This window comes from Simochromis diagramma, unplaced genomic scaffold, assembly GCF_900408965.1.
Source record: "Simochromis diagramma unplaced genomic scaffold, fSimDia1.1 OVJJ01000320.1, whole genome shotgun sequence".
NCBI lineage: Eukaryota > Metazoa > Chordata > Actinopteri > Cichliformes > Cichlidae > Simochromis > Simochromis diagramma.
In genome coordinates this window covers 5,021,532-5,033,970 of record NW_024386773.1, presented here as the reverse complement: position 1 = coordinate 5,033,970, position 12,439 = coordinate 5,021,532, and the positions used below count along the sequence as shown (strand labels likewise).

At 39.0% G+C, this 12,439-nt stretch overlaps 1 protein-coding gene across 3 annotated transcripts in view; it reads right to left on the bottom strand.

Annotated features, from left to right (window-relative positions):
- The window catches only part of ripor3 (RIPOR family member 3), a 57,554-nt gene that overhangs the window by 10,009 nt on the left and 35,106 nt on the right, over positions 1–12,439 (bottom strand). For all 3 annotated transcript variants that reach the window (XM_040004308.1, XM_040004300.1, XM_040004293.1), the window contains 15 exons: positions 12,354–12,407; positions 11,864–12,013; positions 8,377–8,440; positions 8,164–8,207; positions 7,245–7,370; positions 6,870–7,015; positions 5,175–5,301; positions 4,768–4,928; positions 4,243–4,479; positions 3,482–3,578; positions 2,441–2,695; positions 2,206–2,351; positions 1,962–2,127; positions 822–951; positions 456–620 (listed from right to left, as the gene is read on the bottom strand). In XM_040004308.1, coding sequence (XP_039860242.1) covers positions 456–620; positions 822–951; positions 1,962–2,127; positions 2,206–2,351; positions 2,441–2,695; positions 3,482–3,578; positions 4,243–4,479; positions 4,768–4,928; positions 5,175–5,301; positions 6,870–7,015; positions 7,245–7,370; positions 8,164–8,207; positions 8,377–8,440; positions 11,864–12,013; positions 12,354–12,407 — 2,068 coding nt within the window. The remainder of the gene's footprint in view (positions 1–455; positions 621–821; positions 952–1,961; positions 2,128–2,205; positions 2,352–2,440; positions 2,696–3,481; positions 3,579–4,242; positions 4,480–4,767; positions 4,929–5,174; positions 5,302–6,869; positions 7,016–7,244; positions 7,371–8,163; positions 8,208–8,376; positions 8,441–11,863; positions 12,014–12,353; positions 12,408–12,439) is intronic.

The following is a 12,439-nucleotide window of genomic DNA, read 5'->3' as shown; positions in this document are numbered from 1 at the left end:
TACAGTTATTTTATTTTCAACTTTAATTTATATTTTATCTTATTCTTTCTCAGTTAAATTTACCCTTCATTCTAATTTGTGTTGTACAGTTATTTCATTTTTAACCTTAATTTATATTTTATTCCTTCCTAGTTAAATTTACCCTTTTTAATTTTTCATATTTATTTCCTATCTTATTCATAGCCTTTTCCTTTTTTGTTTTCTTTAGGTCACGAGCAGTTGTCCAAGCATTTCACTGCATATCGTACTGTGTATGACTGTGTACGTGACAAATAAAATTTGAATTTGAATATGATTTTTTGCCATTTTTCAAGAGGTCTTAAACTTTTGATCGGGACTGGATGTCCCGTTGTCTTTTAATTAACACTCATGGTCATAGGGGCCACTGTTGAGCAAAAAAAGGGGGTGAGACTTGTTCAAGCATTTGTAGTTAAGGCGATGAGGTGCTTTTGTACCTTTCTCTGATTGGCCGGGCTGCTTGGCCTTCACCTTGTGTGTGTAATGCTTCTTCAGTGTCTTTGTGAAGCTGTCGATGTGGCAACAGAAAGGAGAGCTGTTGTCGTGCACACACTCCTCCCAGAACAACAGCAGACCCCTCGTTCTCTGGGCCTTAGGAAGGACTGAGGATAAACAAAAGGAGAATCACTGTAAGAACCTGGACAAGGTTTTTATTGAAAATGTGAAATTGATAATTATAATAAAAAAAAAAAAAATCTCACTTTATTACTCATTTGCTTTAAAAATAATGTGAATAAAAGAATGTGCCTTGTTTCATGCATTAACGGCAGATGTGGTTCTTAGATTACAGATTTTCCACTAACTGTCTCGTGTAGAGATGTTGTCATTCTTCTCCAGCAGCAGACAGCTGATTCTGTCCAGGACCTCAGCCTGGAGAGACATTTCCTCCAGCAGCTCCCTTCTAGACGGGGTGAAGTCGGTTGTTCTTATCATCTGAGGAAGCAGAGTTCACATTTGTTTGATTTAGAAAAGTAAGTTGGAGGTTTGACATAAATGAGAGTCAGGGATTTTGTAATCCAGTACACTGGAAGAAACAGATTACGGTGTAAGTGGTTGCCATCAGACTAAACAAGCAAATGCTGTCATGGTCACGAGGATTCAGTATTTGTTTTAGTTATTATAGACGTTTTGATTGAGTTTGTTCCCTTTTTGTGTTCTGTTCTGTGCCAGTCTTGTATCAGTGTTTGAGTCTGTGTTTGTCTTTCTATGTTCGCCTGTCTTGTTCAGCCCCCCCCCGTGTTAACCCTACTCCTCTGCGCCGATGTTTTCTTGTATCAAGTGTTACTTTCCCAGTTTTATTTTGCTACTGTCTTCAGCTGTGTTGAAGTCCCACACGTCTTTCCTCTTCTCTCATCACCTCTTGCAAATATATCGCCTTAATCTTCCTTTGTTTTTTGTTGCGTCACCCCCATAGCTGTGTCCTCTAGCTCTGTTTAGCCTGTGCTTGTTTACATAAGGACTGTGGACCTTGAACTGTCTTTGGATTATTGGTTTTGACTTTTATTAATCTCTGAACTTCAACATTAAATAATCGCTTTGAATTCAACTTCAGCCTTCACATGTCTGCATTTGGGTCTGCTAAATTATCCACTATCCACACGGCACCACATGACAAATAGTCGCTTATGAGTGGAACCCCCCCCATATAATAACTTGATTACTAATTCCACTTTCTATTTGCCAGTTTTCTGTGGGTCATGTTTTAGGTACTAATAAACTATGAGTATGAGAAATGGTTTACTGTAACAATGTTACTGTTGATTTATGTATTTATCTAAAAACTTACTACAAAAACATGAACAGCATTGTTCGGAAGAACTTGTTAAAGAGAGCAATGTGAAATGCTTAGGGGAAGACGTTGGACCCCTTATGTGTATCTCAGTATGAAATTTCAAGTAAAGTGAGCATGTATCTGAAAATAAAAGAGAATGAAGATTCTGTACCTGCAGCAGGATGCAACAGATATCCAGGTGAGTCTCCAGAGCTTGATCAAGACCCCAGTTTCCAGAGGTCAGAGGAGTGATGACTAGCTCTTCCTCAGAAGCCGACTTGCTGCCTTGAGAGAGAATTCCATGACTCCTCAGCGTGCTCTGCTGGAAAGAACTGATGCTAATGGGAAAAGAAAGTATGCATAGATCAGGCTTTTTGCAGGTCGCTGCGGACTAAAGTTTCTGTCTCTGAACTCACCCACTGTCCTTCAGTCTCAGGCTTCCCAAACAGGAGGCGTCATCATCTCCGTTCAGGTCGTTTGACAGAAAGTCAAAGCTACCCAGCACCTCCTCAACAGCCAGAGTCTCCTCTGATGATGAGCTTCTCAGCAGTGATAGGTCGTTCTGGTAAGACATGAGGAAAGAGAAGGTTCACTCACAGCATGTGTGTTTACAGGCGTTTCTACAGTTTTTGTATAAATACACACAGCTACCTTCAGTATGGTGGCTAGATGCAGTATCTGGTGCTCCAATGCTCTCAGCTCCTTGTCAGCACAGCTCTGATCCTGTAATATTTTCTCCAGCTCTGCAATAATGGCTCCCAGTCTGAGCGCCTGGGCATGACGTTGGACCCCGCTCACAGCCAGCCTCGGAGCAGCTGCTGCGGGGGAGGTTTGCGGTGCAGCTGGGGTTTGAGAAGGTGGTGTTGGCAAGGCTGTGACAGAGTATTCCTCACAATCTGTGGAGTCCTGGGACAAAGTAGGAAAAACTGAGTTTAAAAATGAGAAGACCAGACGAAAGAGACACGAGGTGACAAAACCGAGCTGTGACAGCGAGAGAAGAAAAGAAGAAGAAAAGAGAGAAGCTGGAAAATAACACAGACAAGCAGAAAGGAGATGACAAAAGCTGAAAAATGAAAAGGCCACATGAAATGAGATAAAACTGCAAAAAGCGACCACAAAAATGCTTCATAATGTCTTATTGAAGGTTGAATAAATACATTTTTTCACCTCAATGAAAAACATGCAGTCAAGCACTTAGATGCACTCAGTTCTTTGTCTTCTTTTAAGAAAACTGGTCGAAATTTGTCTGACTCTGAAATATCTTTAACTCTAATTTGTTATAATTAGTTGCTAAAGCGAAACAGCAGTAAATCAATTGTCTTGTCTTTGCATTTAATGTTTTGTGCCGTTTCTCAGGGGTTCCCACAGTGTTCACGCCACCACTCGTGTATCATTCTTATATACAATTACAAAACACAGCTGCAGATCCAATTGTGACAAATCATCACTGAAACCGACACTGAAGGTACAGTCATTGTTAGATAGGATATATTAATAGGTTATTTTTAAAAGTGAAAACAACCCCCCTCAAGCCCACATTTAAATAGAACTCTGGAACAAGTAGAAAGCTAGGTCAAGGACATCAAAACAACAGGTACAGCTGCTTTTTTGACTTTTAATTATCGTTTACCATTGCAGTGTGAAAGTGACTGTCAGCAAAGTGTTTCTATGACCCGAGTGTGGGCTCTTTACCTGCCCGGTGACTGTGTCCTGACTTGGGGCTACGCTGTGGGTCTCAGGCTCTGCTTCTCCACATGTGTTCTTTCTCAGGATGTCTGGAGTGCTCGACCTGCATTAAAGGTAAAAACATTATTATTACTGTCCAGAAGTACTGTGCTAGTCTGTTTGTTCCTCTTCCACTGGCCAAGTTTAAGGCGTCTTTGCATCAAGCTACCGGGCTGGTACGGTCATAGTTCGTCCTCTGTTCTGACTTTCACCTGTGATTGTTAAAATGGATTTTTGCCATTCTTATGACACCAGAATAGATAATGAACAGATAAACAACAGGAAGGTTCCTGTTTTAGGCTCTTTTAGGAGTACCTCTTGTCATTGTTAACTTTACATTTGAAGGTTTAACAAGTATTATCAATAAAGAAAGTATTGACTCAAAAAAGAAATTCATCTCAAATCGTGGGGTTTTGCATCTTTTAAAAAGCTGTTTTTTCCCCCTTGTAAGTTAAATATTGTATCCTGTATTGTAACTTCCTTCTTTGCTTTAAGCTTAGATATATCTTGTTGTTGTACTTCCTGTCTTTGCTCCGTTTCCTCCTCATCTTCTGGTTGTCTCACAATCATTATATATCATTTTTCCCTCCATCTCAGTTACATGCTATTTCACTCCTGTAGTTGTGGCCTGTATTCTTTGAATTGCTTTTCACATGTAACCAATTCTTTGCTTCTGGGAACCAATAAAAACATATTTAAACATAGTATTCTCTTGAGTGAATCCTCACCTCTGTAAGGTCATAACGGAGTCTGTTTTACTTTCTTCTGGTAAGGATGGACTCTCTAACACAACTCCCCATTCCTCCTTCTCCTCGTCTACCTTCTTGTCCACCCTCTTCTTTGTCTCCGACTCCTCTGTTGAGATCTCCAGGGATTCTTCCTCTCCGAGCGACAGCTGAGTCCGACTTCCTCCCAGACTGGTGTCTCGACTCGGGCTGAAAGGGTAGCTGTGAGCCCTTGAGAGACTGGACAGTTGACCAGAAAGCAGTCTTGACTAAAATAATTATGCTGGATAATTCCCACCACATTCAAATAAAACGGTGTAATAAAGCCAGAATGGTTGCACTAACTTCTTACGCTTATTACTTACATCTGAAATAAGGTTTTTTATTCTGTACAGCAACAATCCAAAAATGCTACTAAACACTGCTTTATAGCTGATGAATACAAAAGAGTTAATATTCTTAACACGTATTGTCTCTGTAGCCACTGTGCTCCCTTCATTTGAACCCTTTTAACTTCACACGTCATACCTCGGGGTGTATGGGCCCTGAGGACTGTGGCTTGATGCGATAGAGGTGTTTGAAGGGTTGGAGAGGTAGCTGAGCAGAGACATTCCTCCTCTGTTGGGATGACTTTTGGGCACCAGAGATGGAAGAGAACCTTCCTGATCCCGCAGCTCACGCACCATAGACTGAAAAAAGTAATAGGATAAACAGTCTGAGTGTGCTATGAATTTGAGTTATTTACATAAAAATGTAAGCAAAACTTAGGATATACTTCATTGATAATATCACAATAAACAAATTTGGCAATATAACAAAACAGGGAATAAAAACAGAACTGAATGAAAAGGTTGATGCTGAATCCTGCTACCAGTACATGTGCTTTGCATTAATAAAACCCCTGAGTGCGTGCATGTGTGTGCACATATACGTACAATAAAGTATTTCTCAGTGAAGGAGGGGGTGCTCGGTGCCGTCCAGCTGTACACTGAACTCTTTCTGCTGGACACTGACTGCTTGTTTCCAGACAGCGGCCTCAGCTTCTCAGTGCCGTCAAATGGACTGGAGGTGTTAGCACACAGAAGGTTATACACTGCACAACAAACTGTATGATATGCACTGCATAAACATATGTTTTTATCTATTTGGTATTAAACTGGTCGTGATCATTAGCCGTCTGTTCAATGAGTTACTTTTCAGAGTTTTGCAACATTTATGCTGTTGTGGGCTTTTTGGTTACCTTTCCTCACATTTAGAAGCATTTCACAAAGTGAAGCGCTAACTGCTTCTGTAATTTTCATGGCCTGTTTTATTAGTGGGTGGTTTCCTCAAAAAGTGCAGTGCTTCTCAAGTTGATATGATAATATGCTAAAGCTATAATTCTGACTTGTATTTTACTAAAAACGTAATCATTAACAATAAAAAAGATGTGATAAAAAAAAAAAAAGTGATTTGGAGCATGAATGTTTATTTTAAAAAACATTCGACTTGCTAAAAATCTTTTCTCTTCTTAATCTGAGCTTTCAGTGAATCATTTTCTTTCCATCTGTTTGTATTTGCTGAACTCATTTTGTCACATTATTACATTTTATATGCAGAAGAGAAACGAAGGGAAAGCAGTGAAATGTTACTTATCTTTTAGCTTAACAGAGGTGCATAGTGGGCGTATGTGTGCGTATGGCCACAGCAGCCTTTTGTTTGTGAGTGAGTGAGTGAGTGAGTGAGTGAGTGTGTGTGTGTCAGCCTTGTACAGCTTTGTGTGATTTTTCCATCTCTCCAGGGGGAGGATCTGTGAAACGTCCTCCACCTGGCCCCTCTAAAGCCTGAAATGTGATCTGTCATGGTGCAAGGGCACAGCGGAGTGCGTCTGCGTGTGTTACTGTGTATGTGTGTGTGAGTAAAATGTTCATTCTGTATTCAATCAGCTGCTCAGCAACAGCTGGCTCAGGTTAGAGGTGCGGCAGAGACTGAGGCTGAGAATGAAGAAAACAGCAGCTACAGCTTCAGCAGGACGAGTGGATGTGAATCTGTAACATCATTTGTTGTGGCTTGCTTTGTTCAATTTGATATTTTCTCTGGTTTTACAGCTGTGAGCATCTGGAAAAGTAATTATTTTAAAAAAAAAAGTCTGAAATTAAAAAAAAGAAAGAAAGGAAGAAATTACGTTGGCTGAGAAATAAATGGAAAAAACATGACTTGTTATCCAGTAGTAAAATCTGTCATCTCGTCATTCCACCTTTCACTGAAAAAAGGAACGTTTCTGATGCGGTCGCGTGGACCAGCTGCACTTATCATTCATGTGTCTCATGGAACATGATATCTACACCAGCAGGACAAAAAGTGGAGCCATGATGGAGAGGTCAGGACAAAAGTTCAGCTAAAACTTTAATATTTTTTATGCTACAGATTAAAATTTCTTACACAGCTGCCCACACCTAAGTCCTCAATCTGTCATCCAATTATTCTCATTTCCTTTTTGGAATTTTGGTTATTCCCACTTCACCCTTTATCACAGCAGAGGAAATACCAGCATTTCAGAGTTGTCATCATCGTCATCACCTCATCGGTTAGTTTCAAATCAGATCTTTATCTTGTTTTCATGTGTGTGTGTAAGAAGTCTGCGTTCGTACTTCCAGGTCACTTCCAGCTGCAGTTTGATGGTTCCCAACTCCGTGATGTCCACCAACATCACCTGAGGCCTTGCCACAAAGAAGTCTGCGCTTGCACACGTTACCATGCCAACCAGCAGCCAGCTCAAACCCTTTGCTTCCGTCACCTAAAACAAAAGGATGCCATTGGTTAAAGATACACACAGAAAGTTTTTTTTCCCTACACAAACAGTAAAACAAACACAGAGTGGAAAGAAATTACAGCCCAAAGAAATACAGGTCACTGTAATAGCAAAATTCCTAAAAGGACAAAAAAGATGAAGTATTCAAATTTCTGGAATAAAAATATGCAATAGGTGTTTACACTGCCGTACACCTGCAGACATGTCCGATTACCTTTATCTCAAAGTTGTGGTGAATGTGTGGGAGGAAGACCATCTCCTCCTCATCCCATGACTGACTATCATCTGATTCAATCCTCCCTCTGATCTTCCATCGCTGGCGGCCCAGTCGTACTAACACCTGTCAATGTGACATCATTAAGACACGACGTCATCATCCAGAAACCATAAAACACCAACCAAAGTCAGTAATTTTGGTCTAAGAGTCCAAAGGTTCAGTTCACAGTTTGTCTGTTTTTCCTGACAGTGCAGGTAGTTTGTGGAGGATTTATAACAAATTTGGCACGTTATAGTTTGAAATGTTAATTTAAATACAAGTACAAATAAAAATACAAATACAAAGTACAAACAAACAAAAAGAACCTAAGTGATAGTTGTTGCATTTCAGATTAAATTGATTAAGTCTTCATGGCATTATTTTTAAAATGTTTGCTTTATTTTTTCCATTTCTTAAACTTTTGCACAGCAAAAATAAATGAACTTATAAAGAGAGATCTTATTTTATTTAATTTTTTTAGTTTTTTTTTAAAAATGTCAAAACGTCCTTTAATTATCTTCTAAATAAAGTTTTTTTTAAAAAATTTTTCTAGTACTTTGGGGGACTTCAAAGTAACATTTCTGGATGAGATCCAGAAGTTGTTGTAAAAAAAAAAAATTAATTATGTTGACATTATTGTTGGTTGGTGTTAGAAAAACAAAACATCCCCCCAGGACAGAGATTCAGATTTCAAAATGATTCAATTCTATCTATCATCAACAATAAAAGAACTTTCAGCTGTACACTTAAAATGTAAATATTAAAAGCTTGATTGAAAGGACGAGACAATAGATGGTGTTTCTTTCACTTGTCCTGCACATTAAGTTATTTGCATGCAAATGCTGAAAATTCTTGGTTTTTAAATAGAAAATCCAACCTCGTACTGGTCTCCTGGACAAAGTCGAGCGAAGCCGATGAGACCTGCAAGTGAAAGCAGACGTTAGATGTCTGGGAGATAGTGTGTCACTGATAATCTGTAAATTGCTCAGGGCTCTGAAGGCAGCATGTGTGTGTGTGTGTGTGTGTGTGTGTGTGTGTGTGTGTGTGTGTGTGTGTGTGTGTGTGTGTGTGTGTGTGTGTGTGTTCGCACCCTTCATTTTAATGTGTAGCTCTCCTAGCAGGATTTCTAACTCTCCTTCCATTGTTGACATGTCCTGCAGAGAAGTGTAAACACACAGAGAAAAAAAGATCTTCTCTAACAGTTCTTTGTCTATTTTCTCAGAAGATTGCATGACTCACAGTTCATCAGGTTATGGTTCAGCTTTCCCAGTCATCCACTCTCTGAAACCTGGTCTAGCTGTTTTAGGTCCTTAGCTGCCTTACCTTTTGATTTGCTGTTCCTCACAAACAGAAGGTTTGACTGTGCTCACAGCTCACAGCTCACTGGAAACGACCATTTTAAGGATAGCCAATATTTATTTCAGCAATTAAAGCCAAAAGCCAATCTCTTTAAAATCTTTGGAAAGGTTTATGCACTTCATTACTAAGAAATAACCATCAGCAATCCTCAGTATCCTTTTACTCTTAACATCTAACACAGGTGACATGTCCAGAGGTAAAAATGTCTCATTTGTTTAAAGAGATCTCAATAAAGTTCACACACTTTGCAACATGCAAACAGAACACCATAAATGTCCTGGTTCTTGTACAGCACTTTTCTGTTCTACTGGAGCAGTCAAAGCGTTTTATACAACATGCCTCATTCACACCTGTTCATTCAATCACTTTTTCACACTCCATTGAACGCATCACAGAGCAACTTGGCGTTCAGTATCTTGCCCAGGGATGCTTTTGCTGCAGATTGGAGCAGCCAGGAATCAAACTACTAACTGATTAGTAGAGGACCTGCGCTACATCCTGAGCTTAAGCCAGCCGACCACTATGTAGCGCAATATTTAATACATGATGAAAAACACAATTTAATGTAGGTATGCATGCATGCAAATGAATTTTCTTATATAAATAAATATAATAATTACATTAAATGTTATTGTCATCTGTGTCTCCATCTGTCTAGCTTCCATTTATTAACTATTAACCACAGTTAAAGTAGCAATGAATTATGTCTAAATAATAAAAACAACCATGATTGAACTTAAAGGGAAGAAACAAACTGTAAAAGAAACAGTGACCCCAGTAAACAACAGTGTGCTCATTTAATGATTTATTCTGGCTCTCTCTATGGAAACCTTTAAAGGATTATTATGCTTTTGCATTTTAATGCTGACTTTCTGGCTAAGAGCTGGACTTCACCACAAAGAAGAGCAGATGAAGCAGCATGTGTCGAGCAGACTTTTGTCATCTGTGTGGGCTGAAACTGCAGGAGGTCGCATAGCACAGACCAAAACTGAGGACCAAGTGGCCAATTTATCAGTAGTGAAGACTTTTTAACATCATTCCTAATATAGATGCATGCCTGCCCATATTAAATATGGTCAGTTTTAAATAATGAGGCCAGCATATATACAAGTAACATGCAACAGTTCATTTACCAGATCTCCATTTATTATGGTCACATTGTTTCTCATGTGTCTGTCTGATTGCATGGTGGGCATGTTTGGATGTTTAAAAGCTGATCAAATGAAGGAAAACCACAATCACCACAATCCAAACACAACAAGAAACAAAATGTAAGATGTTTATGTTATGCCTACACAATCTCACTAATTTAATTTACTATTGTGTTACGCTGCCAAAGAGGCTTCTTTAGAATTGAAAAAACAAAAGAGTCAGTATTGTGCCGGCATTTTTAGTTCTTGATTTGACTTGAAAAGTGAAGTTACACAGCCTTAACTTCACTCTTATTTTATTATGGAAACAAGGTCTTTTTAGAAAACAGTGACCTGCATGCAAGCATTAATTACAAGCGCGCAGTTTCAGCTTCAGTTTATCATTTAACTCCTTCAATCCACATAAACTTCAGTCCGTTTTCTTAATCTTAAGACAAACACCCAGATTTTTGCAATTGTAATAAAACAACACTTTAATCTTTCCTATGGGAAGTTGACTTTATCCTTAAAAACTGGCTTTCTTCTCACTCTGTCAAGACCTTATATGCCAGGACAGTAGAAACTGTGTGTGCAGAAGAACAATTCTCCAGTGGCTGCTGATATTAAAAAGAAAGAAAAAAACAAAACAAAAGCTCTTCTACGGAGTTTCTGTTCACCTGCGAAAATCACAATGGCAGATGCAGTAAAATGGTTTGTGATGCTGTGGTGCCCTTAGTACCTACAGAAAAGTATCTTGTTACATCTGAAAACTGTATTTATTATCTCAGCCTCTACTATCAGAGAACACATGAGAACATTTAACCCAAGAAATTTACATGTTGTGCTAACTGTATTTTAAGCACAAGAAGTCCTGAATCATCCCAGAAGTGGGAATGATTGTTATTTTAATAATCTCGTTGTTTTTGTTTTTATTGTATTTGACTTAATTTGGCATCTGTTCCTATAATACCCCCAAATTTAAGTAAGCTTGTGGATGATGATGATTATTGGAGAAAAGAACATCAGTGGCCTAAGAGCTGCACCATTCGTGTAAAAGATTCTCAGTAAACGAGGTTATTCAAGCTTTGTAGGATTAAGTCAAGTTGAGCTTTAAGTTATCACCTCTCATCCAAGTAGAGTGTTCAGTTCTGAAAAACCTCTTAGCAGAGGTCAGAGATTTTAAATTTAAAGAAACTTCAGACTCTGAACATCTTTTGTTGAGTGAAGGAGAAGTAAGAACGTACATGCTGGAGAGTACATAGGCATGCATGCAACCGTGTATACAAACAAATGATGAGCACACCATTCATATATAAGTTAATCTTCATAAGATCTGGTGTGTGTGTGTGTGTGTGTGTGTGTGTGTGTGTGTGTGTGTGTGTGTGTGTGTGTGTGTGTGTGTAAGACCAGAGGAGAGTTTAAAAAAAAGAAAAAGAAAAAAAAGATGTGATATCAAAAACACTGAGGGTGAAATGATGAAAAGAAAAAACTGATCACAGGAAAGTAAGAAAAGTTTGTGAGGAGCTGAGAAAAAGAAGATGTGGGCACATGTTTGAAGCTGAATCTATGAAAAAGAGAAACCACAGATCGACAGAGGGCATGAATGAGTCTACAGCTGTCTTTTAATGGCCCTTATCCTGCTGCTGCAACCAGAAGAATCACTGCAGTACCATCACTCACATGTCAGAATATTTGATTTGGAAACTTTATGACCATTCAAAGGCTTATTTTGCCACTGCGCTCCTCGGACATGATGGATATGTGGTTGCTACTTTGGCTGTGAGTACGTCTCAAAAACAGTCTACAGTTTACAGATTCTCTCTGGGAGGTTTGAAGGCACATGGTAAGCTAGACTGCTGCCTACAGTAGGTGCCAGAGAGGAAGAATAAATATGATCTGGTGTAATAAAAAAAAAAAAAAATTCTACACACAATGTGCCTACAACATGGACAACTGTCAAAACAAACAAACAAACAAACGAGGCATGAATTCCCTTTTTTGTGCAACATCATCTCCAGCTAGTTTGAACTTTTAGAAACTTCAAAGAACATTTGGAAAAATACTTCTCCAAAATGTCACTGATCCTACCTGCAGGCTGTGTCTGTGGTTGCGGTTGAGCTCCAGCAGACTCTCTCTGGAGGCTCTGGTGGACTGGGACAGTGAAAAGGCTCTCTTCATGTTGACCGCTCCCTGACACAATCTCCACTGAATACAATATGTCTCATACAGCTCCTCTACCTGCAGAGGCATGGAACAGATGAAGAGTAACAACATCAACAAACATCATCATCAACATCTTTCCCCCTCTTTTACATAACGGATTAGACTGGTGGTTAATCAGTGTGCAGCACAAAGTGTCTCCCTGTGCGACAGGGGTGGCTCATCTGCTGCTTTTAAAAGCTTTTGAGTAATAGTTTAGTGAATTCATACCATAGAAATACATCTGAGTAACTGACAGAAAGATAATCACCAGGCTTGCATGGAGTTAGACTCTTTTCTACAAAACAAAGGCTTTAGTAGATTTTTCATCAACCTCAACTACAGCCGAGAAAAACCAGTCTAAAATCCAAAATTTTACCTTACTGATTTGAAATTCTAATCGTCGTATATATCTCTCCAAAGACCTGATCTCCTGTAAAAAAAACAGAAAAAAACATATTGAAT